The 23,643-nt window shown below is 42.1% G+C and overlaps 1 protein-coding gene across 2 annotated transcripts in view; it reads right to left on the reverse strand.

Moving 5' to 3' along the window:
- The window catches only part of LOC139376455 (conserved oligomeric Golgi complex subunit 7-like), a 34,568-nt gene extending 11,779 nt beyond the window's left edge, over positions 1–22,789 (reverse strand). The window contains exons 1-14 of one of the 2 annotated variants that reach the window (XM_071119070.1): positions 22,510–22,789; positions 22,170–22,390; positions 14,578–14,726; positions 12,485–12,601; positions 11,227–11,395; positions 10,899–10,981; positions 9,873–9,995; positions 9,302–9,500; positions 8,645–8,772; positions 6,155–6,309; positions 2,132–2,248; positions 1,849–1,914; positions 1,511–1,697; positions 1,136–1,276 (exon numbers count right to left, since the gene is read on the reverse strand). In XM_071119070.1, the coding sequence (XP_070975171.1) occupies positions 1,136–1,276; positions 1,511–1,697; positions 1,849–1,914; positions 2,132–2,248; positions 6,155–6,309; positions 8,645–8,772; positions 9,302–9,500; positions 9,873–9,995; positions 10,899–10,981; positions 11,227–11,395; positions 12,485–12,601; positions 14,578–14,726; positions 22,170–22,332 (1,797 nt within the window). In that variant the 5' untranslated portion in view covers positions 22,333–22,390; positions 22,510–22,789. The remainder of the gene's footprint in view (positions 1–1,135; positions 1,277–1,510; positions 1,698–1,848; positions 1,915–2,131; positions 2,249–6,154; positions 6,310–8,644; positions 8,773–9,301; positions 9,501–9,872; positions 9,996–10,898; positions 10,982–11,226; positions 11,396–12,484; positions 12,602–14,577; positions 14,727–22,169; positions 22,391–22,509) is intronic. The other variant, XM_071119071.1, reaches the window with a different exon arrangement.
- Positions 22,790–23,643: the final 854 nt, after the last annotated feature.

Consider the following 23,643-nt stretch of genomic DNA (forward strand, 5'->3'; position numbering starts at 1 on the left):
TGGCCATCATTCACAAGTGATAGGCTAATATTGTCACCCATTAGACTTTACATATACTATTAAATAATATATGTGTGAAATTCGTTTTGATTTAGAATGGACCATTATCATGCACCTGTATCGAAACAGAGGCAACAGAAAAAAATACATGTCATCTATGCACTTGAATAGTGAACGGAGAACACTTTTTCCCGTGGTTTATTTCATGCCAGCCAGATAGGCTATTCTCCTGTTGTAAACATATTTTTTGCCATCCCTCTCTCTCCTTGTTAGATATTAAAACACATTTATGGCTTGGTAGCAAATGTCATGGCCATTGAGCTAGTTCTCATAGTAGCAGTAAACAGGACAAAGTGATTTGAGCGATGTGAAAGGAAGGGAAGTTAAGGCCTCGCACTATCCAATCGTTGCAGTAGAAACAAGTTACAACCCGCCCATTTGTTGGCATAGTTGAACTAGCCAATAGAGTTGTTTAAAATGTAGTCCTGGCAGCAGAGTTGCTTAGACAACTGAAAAAATATATTTTCCAAATCACGGAAAATAAAAAATTGTTTCATAAGCATCCGTGATCACAAATCATGACGTTACGTTGGGCCCCTTTGCTTTGAATAGATGTTATTTTATATTGTCAAACTAACAGCAGTGCATATATGATGTCCTTCCCTACAGGCGTGACATGCTGGAGTGATCAGTAGGCCAATATAAGCCCCAAGTGGAAGGCAAACACATCGTCTGTCATCTGTAGCACCATAGACTTCACTGATCAGTCAAAACAAGCTCAATAACTCAATGCATGCACACACTCCTATTGAATATGCATTCACCTGTATTGTGAATAGTCCTATGCAATCTTAATTTACCTAGTTGATAAAGAGATTTACCATTCAAATACAATTACTACCATTATACTGTTATGTAGTTAGATTGTTTTTACCAGTCACATTTATAGTTTGATAAAAAAAATCTATGCATTAATGCATCTCATGGAAATTTGTCCAACATTTTTTCAAATGTAATGATATTGAATATCAGCCATCGGCCTCCTTGACCCCAAAAGATTGGCATCGGCCCTAAAGAAATTCCACTGGTCATTCTTTAATAAACACACACTACAAATACACACACACACTCTCACCTCCATTGTGGAGACCAGGCAGAGTTGATGTTTGATCTGCAGGAAGACCGAGTCGAAAGCCAGCTGATTGGCCTGCTGGTTGAGACGGGTCAGAGCCACTCGGGGCTCAGCCAGAAGACTGGAGTTACCTGTCCCCTTCTCCTACAACGCAATGGCAACTTGAACATGCCAGACCTCACAACAGACCTAACTCCCTAAAAATATACTCACACTTAATTGCATTACAAGGCTTTAATGAAGCAAAAATGACAGTCATTAATCTCAATACTACATTTTCTCCCTGATTGTACCCATTCTAAAAAACTAAACGCAGACACAAATTAAAGTTAACAGTGCCAAGTCATCTCCATTTTCCATCAGCATCACCATCCATACCTTGAGGGAGTAGAGGACCTCCATCAGGCTGTTGTACTCTGCCATGTTGCCCCGCTGCAGGTAGTTGTACTCCTGCCAGGGGTTCCTGCCGCTGGTCTTCCTCTCCGTGGAGCTGGCCTCCTGGATGCCCGCCAGGCTCAGAGGGCTGTATGACTCAGACAGGTACTTCCCTGCCGTGGCCAGGATCCTATAGGATCATAATGTAAGGTGTGTTGAGACCCATATAATGCACTTTAGTAAACCTATAAGGATGGATATCAGTCAGGGAGTCAGGTAGCTACGGAGTAGGGGCTGGGGGTTGATTTGGAATTCAGCAATTGTCATGGTGTTGGTCTTACTTGTTTGACAGCTGCTGCTCATAGGCACCACATTGTCTCAGCAACTCCCCACATGTGGCAATGATTCTGCAATGCAGAGGAAACACGGGGAATCAAAAAAAGTTAAATACAGTTCATGCACAACTATATCCTTTTCATACTACTGAGCCAAGCCCAGCCGAGCTGTACTGCACTGGCCTGGTTACGCATTAACCATGGTTGTTGGAACCGTTCTGAAATTACAATGGGCAAAAGGAAAATATCAGAGCCAGCAGAGCTTGGTTTCGGTTTGCACAAAACCCACCTGACAGAGTTCTGGAAGGCGGTCCAATCCTCTTGGAACACAGCAGCACTGGGCGTGTCCTCCAACCTGCACTTCTTCCTGATTGACTGCAGAGTGGTGGAGAAGTCTGACACATACCTGTGGAAAATATGGCCAAGACACATAAGTGAGGGCAATGGGCAAAAGTTAACAGGAATATTCACATTTACGGTATAGTATATACAGTGGGGTCCGAAATTATTAACACCGTTGATAAAGACGAGCATTAATGACTGAATAAAACTAATAATATAAATTCTATGCAAATGTTTTGGGGTGGAAATTATATTATTTTATACTAATACAATTGATCACCTTTACTCCACACATATAAACACATACAATACGCTCCCTCGCACCATAACTCAATCCTCCTGATTCCTGCTGACAAGCAAAAACTCAAAACTAAACTAATTTCTGTGTTCTAGTCATGTGCTGTGCTATAAAACAATTGCTGTGTTCATGCAAGTGGTTGACTGAACAAATCCTCTTCTTATCAGTAGCTGCAATTTGGCAGTATGCCCAGACCTTGCTTTGAGAACAAACTAAATATATCTCAGTTGCAAGGTCTCAGCTTAGAGAGAAGCCTTGTGAGGTGTTGGTCTGTCACGTTATGAAACAGTATTGGTCAGTCACATGAATGAAACAAAAACAGTAATGATGAATGAATCATGCTAAATCTCGCAAATATAACCTGTCTGTGTATAGCCGTATATAAGACAACTGCTGGGACTGCCCAGAGAGCTCCTGATTGATGTGTACTATGGTGCATTGAGTTGGTTGGAACCTCTCCAGCTCGCTGACAATAAACAATGATTCATTTAAGATTGACCGAGTGTCCCTGTGTAAGAATTTCCACGACAATTTGGCGTCAACGAACAGCATGATTGATTCTGCCTGGGGGAGTTTCCAGTGGGGGTCTACGAGGAAAACCGGTGGTGCATTTTATGAAGTGTGAGGGAAATTCCTGTCTGACCAAAACACAACGAGGACCCGCCCCGACCAGACCCTTACAGTGAGCTGCCCAGGATGAGACACATCATCCATGAACAAATGAGTGACAGCAACTAAATTCAGTAAGTCAATTTAAATGAATCTGTATAAAAATATATATTTTTAATAAAAACACCAGCGCGCTGACAATAAACAATGATTCATTAAGATTGACTTTGAGTGTCCGTGTGTAAAAATGTCCACGACACGCTCAATAAGGAAGTGGTCTAATGAAGCGGATGCTAAACTACCGGACTGTTTCGTTAGCACATGCTGGAATATGTTCCGGGATTAATCCGATAACATACACTACATGGCCATGCAATCTCCATAGACAAACAATTTCAATAGAATATTCTTACTGAAGAGTTCCGTGACTTTCAACGTGGCACCGCCATAGGATGCCACCTTTCCAACAAGTCAGTTTGTCAAATTTTTGCCCTGCTAGAGCTGCCACACTCAACTGTAAGTGTTGTTATTGAGAAGTGACAACAACGGCTCAGCCACAAAGCTAACAGAACGTGACCGCCGAGTGCTGAAGCGCGTAACTCAAAAAAAATGGTCTGTCCTCAGTTGCAACACTCACTGCCGAGTTCCAAACTGCCTCTGAAAGCAATGTCCGCACAATAACTGTTTGTCGGTAGCTTCATGAAATGGGTTTCCAGGGCCAAGCCTAAGACCACCATGCGCTAGGAGTGGTGTAAAGCTCACCGCCATTGGACTCTGGCAGTCCAACAGACGAACTGGACATCTGGCAGTCCAACGGACAAATCTGGGCTTGGCGAATGCCAAGAGAACACTACTTGCCCAAATGCATAGTGCCAACTGTAAAGTTTGATGGAAGAGGAATAATGGTCTGGGGTTGTTTTTCATGGTTAGAGCTAGGCCCCTTAGTTCCAAGGAAGGGAAATCTTAATGCTACAGCATACAATGACATACTAGACAATTATGTGCTTCCAACTTCGTGGCAACGGTTTGGGGAATGCCATTTCCTGTTTCAGCATGACAATACCCCCGTGCACAAAGCGAGGTCCATTCAGAAAGGGTTTGTCGAGATCGGTGTGGAAGAAGTTGACTGGCCTGCACAGAGCCCTGACCTCAACCCCATCGAACGCCAACTGCGAGCCAGGCCTAATCGCCCAACATCAGTGCCCGACCTCGCTAATGCTCTTGTGGTTGAATGGAAGAAAGCCCTTGCAGCAATGTTCCTACATCTGGCGGAAAGCCTTCCCAGAAGACTGGGGACTGTTTCAGTCATTGGCTTCATTAATAAGTGCATCAATGACATCGTCCCCACAGTGCCCTGTGGCCGGCTCTGATGCTCATCAGATGTGGCAGAGCTTGCAAACTATCACGGAATACAAACAGAAACCCAGCCCAGAGCTGCCCAGTGATGTGAGCCTACCAAATTACTTCTATGCATGCTTCAAGGCAAGTAACACTGAACCATGTGTGAGAGCACCAGCTGTTATGGATGACTGTATGATAACTCTCTCCGTTACCAATCTAAGTAAGACCTTTAAATCAGGTTAACATTCTAAAGGCTGCAGACCAGACGGATTACCAGGACACGTACTCAGAGCATACGCTGACCAGCTGGCAAGTATCTTCACTGACATTTTCATAGTTTAGTTTGTTAGTTTGTTGGTGATGTGGACACCAAGGAGCTTGAATCTCTCGACCTGCTCCACTACAGCCCCGTTGATGTTAATGGGGGCCCGTTCGGTCCTCCTTTTCCTGTAGTCCACAATCATCTCCTTTGTCTTGCTCATGTTGAGAGAGAGGATGTTGTTCTGACACCACACTGCCAGGTCTCTGACCTCCTCCCTGTAGGCTGTCTTATCATTGTCAGTTATCAGGCCTACTTTGTTGTGTCATCAGCAAACAATGATGTGTTGGAGTCGTGCTTGGCCACGCAGTCGTGGGTGAACAGGGAGTACAGGAAGGGACAAAGCACACACCCGAGGGGCCCCGGTGTTGAGGATCAGCGTGGCAGATGTGTTGTTGCCTACCCTTACCACCTGGGGGCAGCCCATCAGGAAGTCCAGGATCCAGTTGCAGGGGAAGTTGTTTAGTCCCTGGGTCCTTAGCTTAGTGATGAGCTTTGTGAGGACTATGGTGTTGAACACTGAGCTGTAGTCAATAACCAGCATTCTCACATAGGTGTTCCTTTTGTCCAGGTGGGAAAGGGCAGTGTGGAGTGTGATTGCGTCATCTGTGGATCTGTTGGGGCGTTATGCAACTTGGAGTGGGTCTAGGGTTTCCGAGATAATGGTGTTGATGTGAGCCATGGCCTGCCTTCCAAAGAACTTCATGGCTACCGACGTGAGTGCTACGGGGCGGTAATAATTCTAGGCAGGTTACCTTTGCATTCTTGGGCACAGGGACTAAGGTGGTCTGTTTGAAACATGTGGGTATTACAGATTTGGTCAAGGAGAGGTGCTTTTTTTTTTTTTTTTAGCTCTCCTACCTGTGCCATTGAGGAACTATAGCAAGAACACTTGTACGTATTTTGTTCTGAACACAACCCTGCATCCCCGCCATCACACACTTACTGTTGTTCTTTACGCAATCCAGAAACGGTCCATTATAAATCACAATCTGGGTCAGGTGGGCATGATTTGAAAGCTTATTATACTGCCAACATAACTAGCTAAGTTGTAAAATACAATCTTACAGTGTTAGGCTTTGACAAGGCAATTCATACAGCGCTGTGCAGAGCATGTCTGTCGTCATGTGTAGCATGCAACTGTACAGCCACTGCTTTATAATTTAGACATTTATCAGTGCCCAAATCTGCCATTTTCAACTCGTGTATGAGTGTAAAGGGTAAAACAAAATATCTTTCACTGAGCAATTGTATTAGTATGAAATCATTTCTGAATTTGTTAAAACATACAACAAAAGCTCAGTAATTAAATTATGTTTGTTATACAGTCATTATTACTCATCTTTATCAAGGTGTCAATAACTCGGACTGTAAGTGTTTGTACTTTGTAGCTGTGTAATTACTTGGTGAAGAGGGCTTTGAGGGCCTTGAGGAGGCCACACACGGCCAGGCCGTCGGTCAGTTTGACACAGCGGTCCACAGCAACACTGGCCAGGCCAAACAGCTTCCCCACTGAGTGACTCAGCTCCTCCACACAGTCCATCACCTCCCCACGCTCCTGATAGAGGGAGGGTGATAAGGAGAGGGAGGAGAGAAAGTGTAATGAAGAGAGAAGGAAAGAGGTACACAGTCAAACGGTCACATGGTCCTTTCCACCTGCCTACCCAGGTATGACACTAAAATATGAAATTACCATTGTATCAGGGTTGGTGTGTGTGTGTGTGTGTGTGTATAGGTTTGGGCGGTATCCAGATTTTCATACCACCCTTGTGCCATACTGGGGTATATGGTATAACCAGCACTACACACAAAAAAATCCTAATGAACATTATCAGAATGCAAACAAAACACTAACAAGTACATGCATCACCGCCTGGTATGGCAAGTGCTCTGCATCCGACAGTAAGGCGCTACAGAGGGTATGGTACATCACTGGACTGAGCCTCCTGCCATCCAGGACCTCTATACACTAGGTGGTGTCAGAGGAAGGCCCCAACTCATACACTGTTCTCTCTGCTGCCGCACGGTAAGCTGTACTGGAGCGCCAAGTCTAGGACCAAAAGGCTCCTTAACAGCTTCTACCCCCAAGCCATAAGACTGCTGTACAATTATTTGCATTGACCCCCCCCTTTGTTTTTACACTGCTGCTACTCGCTGTTTAATATAATCACTTTACCCCTACCTAAATTACCTTGACTAACATGTACCCCTGCACACAGTATATTGTTTAAAAATATATATATATATATATATAATAATTACTTTAGTTTATTTTGTAAATATTTTCTTAACTCTATTTTCTTAAAAAAACTGCATTGTTGGTTAAGGGCTTGAAAGTAAGCATTTCACAGTAAGGTCTATACCGGTTGTATTCGGCACATGTGACAAATAATATTTGATTTGAAATTCCCTTTGCGGTTGCTAGCTAAATGCTAACGAGCGAAAGCGAACTAATTCATTGCAAGGACAGACAACCCAGCTCAAAGTAATACTTAAAAAGTCTAAAAAACTGTTTGTTGCACACACAAAGCAAATATTAAACACCAGGGCTCTTGATCCAGGAGGGGATTCTCTGCTGAGATAACTAGCAAGTTAGCAAAGAATACACAACTGGAGAGTATTAAGCACATCTAACTTATTAATATAAGATACTGTATCTAGCTGGGAAACATTTAGTAGTGTGCAAACTTGATCACCTCCACCATGCTGCACAGTAACTCTCGTTGTGCACTAGCTGTAAAAAACACATTTGTTTTGGGAAATTACCAGCAAAATTATGTTACAGGTGAAATGAAGAACGCAATCTTCTTTATCTTGTAACCTAATGCACAAGTTGACTGCAGGTATTTACTTAAAGTCTAAATAAAAAATGTAATGTAATAAAAATAAACAGTTAAGAAAATACGTTTCTTCGGTATTGAAAATCATACCGTGGGTATTTCAAAACACCACAGCATACGGTAGATACAGTGTACCGCCCAACCCTATGTTCCTATGTACAGTAAGGTCCCAAATTATTAGCACCCTTGATAAATACTGCATAAAACCTAGGTGGGACCAAGTCACCATTTTTTTTAGTCACAAGCATGTTTCTGGAAATCAGCTCTCCCTGTTCGCTAGCTCACCCGACCTGTGCTGATTGGCAGCTTGCTCGTCCAATCAGAGGGCCGAGTGTGCGTTTCACTAGCCAATCTGTTCCACTGTTTATTTTTTTGCAAGTGCGATGCCTAAAATATGGTAGTGGATCTTTGATGTTACGGGGCTATTATGCATCCACTGGACCTAGGGCCCTTATTAAGGTCAACGGCATCATGAACTTTACCCAGTACCAGGACATTTTAGATAAAAACCTGGTTGCCTCTGTCAGGAGGCTGAAACTTGGCCGCAAGATAATAACCTCAAGCACAAAATCCACAAAGAAATGTTTAATTAACCACAAAATAAACAGTTCGCAATGGCCATCTCAGTCTCCGGACTTGAACCCCATTGAAAACCTGTGGTTTGAATTGAAGAGGGCAGTCCATAAGAACAGACAAAGGATATCAAGGATCTGGAAAGATTCCTCCCAATGTGTTCTCCAATCTCATAAAACATTTTAGAAAAAGGCTCAGTGCCATTATCCTGCCAAGGTGAGGTATTGAAAACAAGGGGGCCAATAATTTGACCCCCATCTTTTTGAAGGAAAAAAAAATATTACTTGTTAAACTAAATATATATTTTTTCAATTGTATCAGTATAAAATACAAATGTTCAAATTGTTTAAAGCATAAAATAAATCTCATTAATTGTATAATAAATCTCATTAATTGTATTATTTATTTTATAGGTATTTTTTGCTCATCTTTATCAAGGGTGCCAATCATTTTGGACCTGACTGTACGCGTCTCTCTCACCAGGGGCATGGCGCTGATCTGGATGAGGAGGTGGGACTTCTCCAGGTCTCCATACTGCAGCTGGTAGGGTTTGTAGGGGTCGTACAAGGAACTGACCAGCTCATTCACCTTCAGCAAGTTGTTGTCACCTGAGAGGTACAACCACAACGTAAGTCTACAGTACCTTGAGGTCTGAACAGTGAGCACTGAACTTACCCCCCCAAAATCGCTCCTTTAACATAAATCCTAAGGAAAAGTTTGAATTTCGTGGGTGGAGCTAAAGTCAGGATTCATCCTTATACATCACTACAATTCATTAGTCATTATACACATGTAATGAGCAGATCTTTCAAATACTTGAGCTGCATTTACTTTAGTTTCCCTACTATAATTATCTTAACTATGGAATAGTCCCAAAAGTGCAAACGTCAAGCCAAATCAAGGGCACCTTAAATACTTTCATGTATTTAACCCAGGTCTTATATCAATACAATATTAACATCTATATCATCACTCTCACTGTTGACAACTGATTAAGGATGAAAATAAGCTGACTAGCTAAATCCAGTACTATTTCACACCTCAGCATTGACTGACTTCTTGATGAATATGCACTGTCCCTATTACATACAAATGATAGGCCTAAAACTACACAGGAGTGGTAGCAGGTGAACAGACCCAGGTGTGGCAGCATAGCTTGCTCCAGGCTCCTGCCGAAGGTGGCAGCGGTGTGGTGGAGCTCCAGCAAGGTGTCCATCCTCTGCTCCTGGGGGGTGAGCTCCATGGCCGTGCTCAGACACACAGGGATGGAGGGCACCAGGGCCCCCAGGGTCTGGATCAGCAGCACCGTCACCACCTCATACGGGTTCTTAAATACCTGGTGGGGGAGAGGGCAGATGATAGTCAGGGACATGGGGTTAGGCTGTAGAATGCAAAATATACATGGAAGATAGTGTATCCTTGAAGCTCTGCAGACATGTTCTTTAAAGCAAAAGGCAAATGTGTGTTATTGTACAGCCTACCAGTGGAAATGATGCTATGAAAATAGTGTATCATTTATGGTATGAGTGTGTGAGGATACCTAGGGTGTATGTTGCTGTACTTAGTGCGAGGATACTTAGCTGTGTTTTACAGTGAGACGAAGTGTGTGAAAGAGGCCTAGTTGTGCGCGTTACGGTATGAGCCAGCGTGTGTGTGAAAGATGCCTAGTTGTGCGCGTTACGGTATGAGCCAGCATGTGTGAGTATACCTGGCTGCTCCACTGTAGCTGTGAGTGCCAGGTGGAGAGCAGGGTGTCGTAGAGTTCAGCCAGCTGCTGGTTCAGACTCCGCTCACTCTGAGACAGATCCTGCCACACACTCACCAGCTGACCCTGGAAACAAACACACACTCCTACAGATAAACCCTGTAAGACCCTAGCAATTACAGTCCCTCCAGGATTACGCAATCGTATAATTCATGCAAAAACCAACCAAACCATGCAAAATATGAAAGAGCACGTAGTTTTGACCAATCACGCACTTTTACTGCATAAAAAGGTCCAATCAAAAGAGTTTGCAATTTCGACCACTGTTAGCGCAGAAAACAGCACAATCAAAACCACTCCTTACACTTTTTTCCCTGCCAGTGTGTGAATCTGATAGCTGATAACTGACAGATTATGACTGACAGGCAGAACAATGAACAGAATTCCATTTAATTTATCAACAAAAGTCACAGGTTTTTTTTTTTTTTTTTGTTTTGCACTCCATGCAACGTTGTGTTGGAACACAAGAGAAAGTCATGCAAAGCATGTGAAAACTACGTCCGAACAGCCACCACAGCAGCGGCAGATCACCATGACTGAAGCCAAAACAGAGACATTTCTGATAGTGATGTGCAGCTTGCGATTTATTCATTATTTTTGAATGACCCGTTTTACTGACTCGAGAATCATTATTCGTTTTGTTTGTACTGCTGGCCGCAACGAAGGATGGATTGATTTACGCTCCTCCGGCTCAGCGGCTCCAGAACTGTCTATCATGTGTTCACGCAAGAAAATAGATCATGCTGCAGGCAGCATAGAGACGGAGACTATTCCGTTTAAAATACTAGAACTGAGCACATACGACTTGTTCATTTTATATAAATAAATGAATATGATACAAAAAACAAAAATCTGTAAAGCCGCCGTAAACGTAAGCATTTTTGGCCGCAGATATCACAACAACAACAAAAACATTGAGAAGTCTTGGAGGGACTGATTCAATGAATCAGTGATAAATGCAATACATACCTTATGACACTTGTAGTAGTAGGCAAGGAGCTGTGGCATTCTGTCTATCTCTGTGAAGACATTCACAAACAGCTTGGCTTGGTCTACAGGAAAGAAAAGCATGAAGAGGAGAAATAGGAGTTTAGAAATAATATAAATACTGGATTCAAGTTAAGGCAAACACTTAATTTCAACAGTATTCAGTCAACAGTTTAATCAGCAATTACTTAGGAGACCAATGTATATGAAAACCACCATAGACCTTGGCATGGTCTGAACCGGATGTATAAACTAAAGCGGATTCAATATTCGAACTCTCAATCCCATCCTTTACAAAGCAGTATCTTACCTACAGACATGGAATTGAAGGTGGCTACTATCTGTGGGCTGGCCAGGGCTTCCAGCCTGTTCTTCAGAGCCTCCAGGTAGACACATTTCTCAGAGTAGTCTGGCGTATCCACCAGCATGGCTAGGCTGTTCTGCATGGCGGTGAGCTTAGAGGAGATCACTGTCAAATCCTGGAGAACGAAGGAGCGCTGGAGGTTTAGGTTCAAACAAAATGGAGGTTTGGTTGAATCAAAATGACTAAGCACACACACAAGACCACACAAAGTCTACAAAACATTAAGAACACCTTCCTAATAGTGTCGTTCCCCCCCTCCCCCCACCCCCAGAACAGCCTCAATTCGTCGGGGCATGTACTCTACAAGGTGTGGAAAGCGTTCCATAGGGATGCTGGCCTATGTTGACTCCAATGCTTCACACAGTTGTGTCAAGTAGGCTGGATGTCCTTTGGGTGGTGGACCATTCTTGATACACACGGGAAACTGTTGAGCATGAAGAACCCAGCAGCATTGCAGTTCGAGACACAAACCGGTGCGCCTGGCACCTACTACCACTTCCCCCGTTCAAAGGCACTTAAATCTTTTGTCTTGCCCATTCACCATGTGAACAGCACACATACACAAGCCACATCTCAACTGCTTCAAAAATCCTTATTTAACCCATATCCTCTGCTTCATCTACACAGATTGAAGTGGATTTAACGAGTGACATCAATAAGGGATCAGAGCTTTTACCTGGATTCACCTGGTCAGTCTATGTCATGGAAAGAGCAGATGTCCCTCACACACACACACACACACTACACTGACACAAAACCCAGTTCCATTCACATACGCACGCACATAACACACACGACAACACAAACACACATGCATACCGACACAAGTCCACATCCACTATTTGGTGCATTGCGACAAATACCATTTTATTTGATTTGAAATTAAAATCAGTAGGACCCTATGGCTTCCCATAAATGTGGGCTCTCTACCCTGACTCTATACCTCAAACATAAATATGTAGTTTATGTAGAGTTAGAGTTAGAATTCAATACTATTAAAGAACACCAAAAAGGCAGGATGTGTAGTGCTCTTTGTAGAACAAGAATAATATTGTCATAAATAAAATATGTGCCCAATTATTTTATTGTGCCCAATAAAATAATTTGGAATCCTAAATGTATAAAATCTGTACAAAGAGTGAATCGCCAGCGTTCTATATCACAGGATAGGAGCGCAAACGTTTTAGAGGTAGATTGACGCCACCTGTGTCTTGAAGGTCTCCTCAATGTCTGCACTGAGCGTGCTCCATTTGTCTGCTTCCTGTAGTGCATCGGCAGCCAGGTGCATGCGAGACTTGACCTGATCAAGCTCCACCAAGACCTGCAGCACAGAATCAAGAACAGGTAAACATAAAATTCATATTTGGCACATTGTGAGCTTGTTATACTATTTGGATAGTATGATATCCTGTCCAGGTGCTAGATCGTAGAGTATTATGCGCCTGTGTATGTGGCCATGAGCGGACTGTGCTGCATCTGTGTTATGGGTCTTTGCTTAGTACAAGTCACTTCACTCAGTCGGTCTGTGTATGTGTAATATACAGTGGGAAGAAAAAGTATGTGAACCCTTTAGAATTACTTGGATTTCTGCATAAATTGGTCGTAACATTTTCTCTGGTCACAACAATAGACAAACACAGTCTGCTTAAACTAATAAAACATAAACAATTATAATTTTGCATGTCTTTATTGAACACACCGTGTAAACATTCACAGTGCAGATTGGAAAAAGTATGTGAACCCTTGGATTTAATAACAGGTTGACCCTCCTTTGGCAGCAATAACCTCAACCAAACGTTTTCTGTAGTTGCAGATCAGACCTGCACAACGGTCAGGAGGAATTTTGGACCATTCATCTTTACAAAACTGTTTCAGTTCCACAATATTCTTGGGATGTCTGGTGTGAACCGCTCGAAGACATGCCACAGCATCTCAATCGGGTTGAGGTCAGGACTGACTGGACCACTCCAGAAAATGTATTTTCTTCTGTTCAAGCCATTCTGTTGTTGAGTTACTTCTGTCTTTTGGGTTGTTGTCCTGTTGCATCACCCAACTTCTGTTGTGCTTCAATTGTCAGACAGATAGCCTTACATTCTCCTGCAAAATGTCTTGATAAACTTGGGAATTCATTTTTCCGTCGATGATAGCAAGCTGTCCAGGCCCTGAGGCAGCAAAGCAGCCCTAAACCATGATGCTCCCTCCACCATAGTTTACAGTGGGATTTTATTTTATATTTTACCTTTATTTAACTAGGCAAGTCACTTAAGAACAAATTCTTATTTTCTATGACGGCCTAGGAACAGTGGGTTAACTGCCTTGTTCAGGGGCAGAACGACAGATTTGTACCTTGTCAGCTCGAGGATTCGATCTTGCAACCATCCAGTTACTAGTCCAACACTAACCACTAGGCTACCGGGATGAGGTTTTGATGTGCTGTGCCTTTTTTTCCCTCCACACAGTGTTGCGTTGTGTGTTCCTTCCAAACTCCACAACTTTAGTTTAATCTGTCCACAGAATATTTTGCCAGTAGCGCTATGTAACATCCAGGTGCTCCTTTGTTTGGACAACAGTGGCTTCTTCCGTGGTGTCCTCCCATGAACACCATTCTTGTTCAGTGTTTTACATATTGTAGAGTCGAGATGTTAGCATCTTCCAGAGATTTATGTAAGTCTTTAGCTGACATTCTAGGATTCTTCTTAACCTCATTGAACATTCTGCGCTGTGCTCTTGCAGTCACCTTTGCAGGACGGCCACTCCTAGGGAGAGTAGCAACAGTGCTGAAATTTCTCCATTTATAGACAATTTCTCTTACCGTGAACTGACCTTTAGAGATACTTAAGTTACCCTTTCCAGCTTCATGCAAGGCAACAACTCTTAAACTTAGGTCTTCTGAAATCCCTTTTGTTCAAGGCATGGTTCACATCAGGCAATGCTTCTTGTGAATAGCAAACTCAAATTTTATGAGTGATTTTATGGGGCAGGGCAGCTCTAACCAACATCTCCAATCTTGCCTCATTGATTCGACTGCAGGTTAGTTGACTCCTGACTCCAAATACCTTTTGGAGAAGTCATTAGCCTAGGGGTTCACATACTTTTTCCAACCTACACTGTGAATGTTTAAATTATGTATTTTTCTTGTCTATATTGAATACAATCATTTGTGTGTTATTAGTTTAACCACACTGCGTTTGTCTATTGTTGTGACATAAATGAAGATCAGATCAAATATCGGCAGAACTCCAGGCAATTCCAAAGGGTTCACATATTTTTTCTTGCCACTGTAAATAACCTCTGTACCTGCATGGACTGTACAGTGTCCTGCTCAAACTTCCTAATGTCCTCCTTGACCAGGACCATCTGCTCCTTCAGGAACGACGCCTCCTGCTTCAGAGTCTCCACATCCCGCGGCACTCTGGGCATGTTCTGCAGGGCCTGGTTACTGCTATCTGAAATATAATTCAAAAACTGAATTAATATGGTGCCACGGACTGGGCCCTTGTCAACTGTTTCTGTTGTGTCCGTAAATAGTCAGAGAAGCTGGCGACATGGCATTGGTACCACAACACAACTGCCAGTGCCAACTCAGATGGAAGAGGTAGATCTGCTCTGACTGAGATACAGGAATTACATTTAATTCGTTAGGAATATGTATCCTATGACTCTTGGTTCTTCCAATTCAGTTAACAATTGAACCTGGACTACTTTACTTCCTTTGTGGAAAAGGCAGCAATATAATAACACGAAACACAAGAATTAGAGTATGTCTAGGCAGGGCCAACACGTTTTGGTGATATCTAGTATGTCATCAAAATAAATCAATCAGTTTTTACCTGATGAAGTACAATACCATTGGAAATGAATGTTGAAAGTTCCATTTCAATTCCTAAAGCTTAAGTTGAAAATGGTGTCGCTGCTTCCTGTTGACAAGACACACTGAAAAATAGCCCCGTCATAGTTTTAAAATGTCCAAATCAATATGTAAAAACAGTTTGTGATATTGAAAACCTAAAAATAAAATTGACTATCTAGACATACACAACTGTTCAAAAGTTTGGGGCCACCATCCTGTTCAAAAGAAGGCCAGCATCCCGGAGTCGCCTCTTCACTGTTGACGTTGAGACTGGTGTTTTGCAGGTACTATTTAATGAAGCTTGAAAATAAAATAAGAGCTGCACACTCTAGGAGCGCAGATGCAAACATTTTATTACCAATATTTTGACAGCCAAGCTGTCTTCATCAGGGTATAATCACAAACACTACGGGATGACTCGTTTAGATAGTGTCAAAAGACACAGGTGTCTGTAATCATGGCCAAGAGTGGCCTAATATCATTGGTTAATTATCAAATATTAAAATGTCATACAAAGAACAGCATACAAACAACACATGGATAGCATATGATCATAGATTAATTTGACTACACAAGCTTACAAACAATTACAATGGCAAAGTCACAATAATCACAAGAATGGCTTCAGATCAAAGTCTACGTTGAGACCGAAGGGCGCAAGGGTCTTTAAGTTAAAGATCCAGGCAGCCTCTCGTTTTAACAATAAATTATCAAGGTCACCCCCTCTCCTAGGGAGGGTGACATGTTCGATGCCAATATAACGCAGAGACGAAATCGAGTGGCCTGCCTCCAAGAAGTGGGCCGCAACTGGATAAGTAAAGTTTTTGCACCTAATGGTGCTACGATGCTCTGAGATACGTACTTTTAATTCGCGCTTTGTTTTACCTACATCATTTTTACCACAAGGACAAGTTATAAGATAAATAACTGCCTTAGTGGAGCACGTAATAACACCTTTTATTGGGATCGATTTCCCTGTTTGGGGGTGTTTGAAGGATCTACATTTATAAGTGCCATTTGCATTGAGCACAGCCATTACACTTCCATCCAGTAGGGGCGCAAATAGACATTGTGCAGGGATATCTTGGGGTGGTAAATCAGTGTACCAATTGGTCTCTGAGATTTCTGCCCCGCGAGAATACGACCAAGGGAAGGGCTGAAAACACATTACCGAGACTATCATCGGATTTTAGGATGTGCCAATGTTAGTGAACAATTCCCTTAATTTGTTCAGAGCACTTTGAATAGCGGGTGGTTAGAACACAAGAATGCGTCATTTTGCAAGACTGACCTTGAAAACTGTCATGTCTCATTTTGTTTTGAATTTTCTCAATGGCAATATTAATCTGATCACTCTTGTAGCCCCTCTCCTTGATCTTTCTTTGCGTCTCAGCCATATTTCTGTCGAAATCTGATTGTTTTTTGCATATTCTTTTGATTCGACAGAATTGGCTGTAGGGCAAACTATTTTTCAAGGGAAGTGGGTGACAACTATCAGCCCTCAAACTGTTACGATCAGTAGGCTTCCTGTAAAGATCAGTGTATAGAACATTATCTTCACACAAGATCAGAAGATCAAGAAAACTAATTTGACATGTAACAGATTGCATAGTAAATCTCAGATGCTCAGAACAGGAGTTAAGAAAAGCATGGAACGCCTGGAGCTGTTTTGCATCACCCCTCCATAGAACAAAAATATAATCAATATACCGTTTCCACATAATGATGTGAGGCAAGAAAACATTTTTGAGAGGATTGAAAATAGACTGTTTCTCCATGTAACCCACATACAAATTAGCATAGTTAGGAGCCATGGGGGATCCCATAGCAGTACCCTTCATCTGAATAAAGAAATCATTTAGAAACATGAAGTAGTTATGTGTGAGTACTATTTCAGCCAATGTTATAATGCAGCACTGGAAGGTAGTTCATTAGGGTCACGTTGCAGAAGAAAATGTTCCACAGCTTCAATACCGCCCTCGTGTGGAATATTAGTGTATAACGACTCAACATCAAAAGTAACTAACAAGGTATTCTCAGGGAGAGGATCAAGAGATTCAATGATAGAGATCATACTGCTGGTGTCCTTTACAAAGGAGGGGAGCTGTTCTGTGAGTGGTCCAATAAAAAAGTCAACAAAAGTAGATAGAGGGGCTGTTACTGCATCAATGCCGTTTCTGCATCAATGCCCGCTACAATAGGGCGCCCTGGAGGTTGTGTAATTTCGGCAAAGTGTAGAAAGTGGCAATTTTAAGGTGTTGACTAGCCAAAAAATGATGTTATTTTTGGTTATCTGACCAGAACTTAAATACCCATCTAGGACAGTAAAGATAGTAGCTTCAATGCCATACAACACTCCTTCCGTGGCCTCCAACTGCTCTTAAACACTAGTAAAACCAAATGCATGCTTTTCAACCGTTCGCTGCCTGCACCCGCACGCCCGACTAGCAACACCACCCTGGATGGTTCCGACCTAGAATATGTGGACATCTAGAAGTACCTAGGTGTCTGGCTAGACTGTAAACTCTCCTTCCAGACTCATATCAAACATCTCCAATCTAAAATCAAATCTAGAGTCGGCTTTCTATTCCGCAACAAAGCCTCCTTCACCCACGCCGCCAAACTTACCCTAGTAAAACTGACTATCCTACCGATCCTCGACTTCGGCGATGTCATCTACAAAATAGCTTACAACACTCTACTCAGCAAACTGGATGCAGTTTATCACAGTGCCATCCGTTTTGTTACTAAAGCACCTTTTACCACCCCCCACTGCGACCTGTATGCTCTAATCGGCTGGCCCTCGTTACATATTCGTCGCCAGACCCACTGGCTCCAGGTCATCTACAAGTCCATGCTAGGTAAAGCTCTGCCTTATGTCAGTTCACTGGTCACGATGGCAACACCCACCCGTAGCACGCGCTCCAATCAGGTGTCTCACACTGATCATCCCTAAAGCAAACACCTCATTTGGCCACCTTTCGTTCCAGTTCTCTAATGCCTGTGACTGGAGCGAATTGCAAAAATCGCTGAAGTTGGAGACTTTTATCTCCCTCACCAATTTCAAACATCTGCTATCTGAGCAGCTAACCGATCGCTGCAGCTGTACATAGTCTATCGGTAAATAGCCCACCCAATTTTACCTACCTCATCCCCATACTGTTTTTATTTATGTACTTTTCTGCTCTTTTGCACACCAATATCTCTACCTGTACATGACCATCTGATCATTTATCACTCCAGTGTTAATCTGCAAAATTGTAATTATTCGCCTACCTCCTCATGCCTTTTGCACACAATGTATATAGACTCCCCCTTTTTTTTTCTCTACTGTGTTATTGACTTGTTAATTGTTTACTTACTCCATGTGTAACTTTGTGTTGTCTGTTCACACTGCTATGCTTTATCTTGGCCAGGTCGCAGTTGCAAATGAGAACTTGTTCTCAACTAGCCTACCTGGTTAAATAAAGGTGAAATAAATAAAACATTCTGAAATTGGGAAGCGGGGTCACTTCTGACTATTGAATGAAGCTGCCAGTTGAGGACTTGTGAGGTGTCGGTTTCTCAAACTAGACACTCTAAAGTACTTGTCCTCTTGTTCAGTTGTGCACCAGGGCCTCCCACTACTCTTTCTATTCTGGTTAGGGCCAGTTTGCGCTGTTCTCTGAAGGGAGTAGTACACAGCGTTGTACGAGATCTTCAGTTTCCTGACCATTTCTCACATGGAATAGCCTTCATTTCTAAGAACAAGAACAGACCGACGAGGTTCAGAAGGAAGTTCTTTGTGTCTGGCCATTTTGAGACAGTAATCGGACCCACAAATGCTGATGCTCCAGATACTCAACTAGTCTAAAGGTGGCCAGTTTTATTGCTTCTTTAATCAGAACAACAGTTTTCAGCTGTGCTAACATAATTGCAAATGGGTTTTCTAATGATCAATTAGCCTTTTAAAATTATAAACTTGAATTAGCTAACACAACGTGCCATTGGAATACAGGAGTGATGGTTGCTGATAATTGGCCTCTGTAGATATTCAATTTTTAAAAATCTGCCGTTTCCAACTACAATAGTTATTTACAACATTAACAATGTCTACACTGTATTTATGATCAATTGATGTTATTTTAAATGGACAAACATTTCTAAGCAACCCCAAACTTTTGAACGGTAGTGTACATGCGCAACAACAGTAATCATATTACTTTAATGGCAGCGCCTTAAACTGATCATGCACAAATGGCAATAAATCACACAATCGGTTGGGGGGGATATGCACTGTTGAAAGTACCACAACTCAAACAACACATAGCAAGTGGAGATATTTTTACATCACTGGTTAGAGGACAACCTGCAGGACACAGTCAGCTCCATTTTGGAATGTGGATTTTGATATGTGAGAAAAACAACACTTTTGTAAACCAGTCATTGATTGTCACATTGAAATCAATTGCGCGAGAGGGGGAGATCAGGGTGCACGTCCTGTTAAAACTAACACAGCTCAAAAACCACATGGAATCTGGGAGTAATGTGTGCACCACTGATTAGAGAACAATTTGTAGAAGACATGTTGAAGTGTTGCATTTTGATTTAAGTGGGTTGCTAACATAACGTAAGTGTAACGCAACACTTTTAGTGTTATATCACGCTGAAATCAATAGAACAGGGAGGTAAACGATTGAACAGTGCTACACCCAAAAGGCCACATGGAAGAACCTCTACATGGTTGGTTAGATGAATGGCAGATGTTGATTTCAGAAGGCTGCCACCACGGAAAAGGTAAGAAACCACTTTCAGTAAGTTATCCTCAACGAATCACGACCCGCCAAAAGATAAACAGTGACAACAGCTGGCTGCTATTTAAGTCATAGTTGACTGTCAAATCAGTTTATTTGTGTGGCCAGTGACTTTTTACAGAGAGACCATCCTGAATTATCCATGCCATTTCAGAAAGAAAATTATACCTGCGTTCTAAGTCCTGCGACCCCAGCGCATATGACAAAAATCAAGAGTACAAAAGATATTGATCGGTTTTAAGCAACCGATTGTGTAATTTTGTTGACTTTTAAAACATCACCAATCTGAGGTAAAAACTATGTACAATTCTCCCCAATTTCATGTGGTGAAAACGTCTGCTTGTGATGTTACCGAGTTACAGTTCATATAAGGAAATCAGTCAATTGAAATAAATGAATTAGGCCCTAATCTATGGATTTCACATGACTGGGAATACAGATACCTTAAAAAAAGGTAGGGGCGTGGATCAGAAAACCAGTCAGTATCAGGTGTGACCACCATTTGCCTCATGCAGCGCGACATATCTCCCTCCGTTGCATAGAGTAGATCAGGCTGTTGATTGTGGCCTGTGGAATGTTGTCCCACTCCTCTTCAATGGCTGTGTGAAGTTGCTGGATATTGGCGGGAACTGGAACACGCTGTTGTACAAGTTGATCCAGTTCATCCCAAACAGGCTCAATGGGTGACAAGTCTGGTGAGTATGCAGGCCATGGAAGAACTGGGACATTATCAGCTTCCAGGAATTGTGTACAGATCCTTGCGACATGGGGCCATGCATTATCATGCTGAAACATGAGGTGATGGCAGCAGATGAATGGCACAACAACGGGCCTCAGGATCGCGTCACGGTATCTCTGTGCATTCAAATTGCCATTGATAAAATGCAATCGTGCTCGTTGTCTGTAGCTTATGCCTGCCCATACCATAACCCAGGGATGTAAACAAACGTGTGCACAACATTTGAGAGAAATAAGATTTACATGTAGCTTTATTAATTTTGTTCAGTATACACAGGGCCGGTCCTGGCCGACATAGGAGAGACAAAAATTGCCGCCCCCCCCCGGCAAATTTAGAATGTCAGACCAAAAACGAATGTCCATGGATGTGGAAATCAAGGCTGGTCCGAACTACATCAAACAACCAAAAAGACATCCAAAAAGGTGTCAGTACGTGCTTACTAAGATAGTCATTCCTAAAATGTAATTTAGTCTGACACTATCTATGTGGTAGGCCTACCGTTTGTAAAACACCCCAAAAAAGGCAGGTCCAGACAGGACAACAAAAAAAAAAACACGTCAGCCCGTGCTTACTGGGATGTAGCCTACCATGTCTGCCTGCAATATCATTTTTTAAATGCCCATCCATGTGGTAGGCTCACTGTTTGTAAAGCAGGCCGTTGCATTGGCTTTATTAGTCCTGATTCCTGTGACTAATCAATGTGGCTTTTTAAGATCTGAATATCTGCTACCCAACTTCATCAGGAGTTATCCTGAGCCTATTTTCAATGTGTTTACACAGTGGGAAATGCAGAAGTATTATCTTATTTGCTATGATCAGTTTGTAAAAAAATGATTGATACAAACTTGAAACTACTGATCATGACAATTAACCCACGGGATGAATCTCCTGGACAGCAGTTGTGAGTAGCCTGATTGTACATTCCATATTGTCCATTTTACTTGTTTATTAACATCTCAGCACATTTTTTATTTGACTGGACACCATTTAGGTTAGGCTAGTCGATCTGATTAACCAACATGATGTAAAAAGTTTCCATCTCATTACATTCTATACAGAAAATGCCACATACTCTTTCTACCATATGCTATATCAGCTACATGATTTATGTTAGATGTCTGTTTCCCTGCCTTTGGGCTCTAGTTATCACATGGCGGTATCAGCGCTCACCAAAAATTTGCAAATGCCACTGGTTGAGAGAAATTGTCCTTGTTTTGGGGCACAATTTTGAGAGGTTGCATGTGTTGTTGGAGGTTCGCCTTGTTCAGTTTCTCTGCAGCCCTCATCAATCTGCTGCCATAGATGGCCGCATAATCCTGCCTAATGAGCGGTCCAACCCAGAGTATATGTCCCGTCACGGTGTGAAACACTCTTTAACGAAAATGCATCGTTAACCTGCTACGAAAATCACTTCCGGTCGTAGCTGTATCGAAGTGGCATGAAAGGAGTATGTCCCATGTCACAGTTAACCCATAGGTTAAAGTTAGTTAAACAAATCTTTGGTTACCCTCGATTGCATTGTTGACTTCCTGGATGAACACCTGCAGTTTCATGACCAGCGTTGCCGCGTGCGCATCTGCCTTCCCAGGCGCATCCTTCTGCATCTTGAAGGCCCCGTTCACCCAGTCCTTCACATCGAAATCATCGTCCAGAAATTTGGAGAAGTCCATTTTGCTGTCCGAAAAACTTCAGATAGCTGGTGAATGCAGGTCAAGAGAACCCAACGCTCTGTGTGTGGATTAAAACAAATTGGACATTGACAGGTTCGTTAACTACCAATAACATTAACTATATGGCTCATATATTTATCAAATACTAGGTACATGTATATTACAAGTAACACTCACCCTTTCACTTCTGAATCTGACATGCACATAGACTTCAAATGCAGGTTAACGTTAGCCAAGTCCGGGTGATGAAGATCTGCTTCTTTTCATTTGAAACAATCTAATATCTCCCCATTACAGGTTTAGAAACGAACAGAAAATAAACAGCCCATGAGAATGAAATGACCATAATAAATAAATAGAGTTCGAGCAAAGCAACTGCCTCCTCCAGAGTTAATTTGAATGGACTAAAACATAAAAATAAAAAAAATCGGAGTTTCAGTTTCGAACAGTAAATTCCGGTTTGAGCTCACTCGATGACCTTCCCCTAGAAGCAAATGAGGATAAATGGTTCCTATATCGCGTCCCCATTGCAATTATCTCTGCTCGACAATGTATCAAGATTATATAAAATATTTTATTAAATATTAATTCAAAGCATCCATGAGGTTAACCTTCACCATCAATTATAACATGCGTAGATAAACAAAAAAAATACTGAGGAACGAATTTATTTGTGTTACACTCGAAGTCCCGTAAAAACCTTCGTGGTGGCCTTTTTTGAAGAGGTTAAAAGGCAGCCGCCATCCAACTAGACTGGAGTATAATTCCCTTATACTTTGCTCGAAAAAAGGAAAATAAATAAACAAATACCCTACCATTTTACCCTAAATTTGTTAAAAACACACCACCCTACTCTAATATTTAAACCTGTATTGTCCTACTTCAGGCCAAAAGCCTGAAAGGACGGGACACCATCACTCAAGACTTCCTGTAACTCTTCTGATGTCAAATCTTGTACACCCAAATACTTATCTGCAGCTGCCACCACAACCTCTATTTTCTGCAACTTACGTTCCATCCTTGCAGATAACCATTGCAATGAATGGTAAAAGTCCAATATGACTGAAGCACATATCACTCGTTGGCCTATCCCTCTGTGTTGATACAGATCTACCACTCACACGAATCCTCTCAGGATCCCTCCACCGTGGCTGCCGTTTTTCGGGCTCTTAACCAATTGTGCTATTTAGTGTGTTTTTTCGCATTGTTTGTAACACATTTTTTTACATAATGTTGATTCTACCGTCTCTTATGACCGAAAAGAGCTTCTGGATATCAGAACTGCGATTACTCACCTCGAACTAGACAACA

The sequence above is a fragment of the Oncorhynchus clarkii genome, chromosome 20 (assembly GCF_045791955.1).
Source record: "Oncorhynchus clarkii lewisi isolate Uvic-CL-2024 chromosome 20, UVic_Ocla_1.0, whole genome shotgun sequence".
Taxonomy (NCBI): domain Eukaryota; kingdom Metazoa; phylum Chordata; class Actinopteri; order Salmoniformes; family Salmonidae; genus Oncorhynchus; species Oncorhynchus clarkii.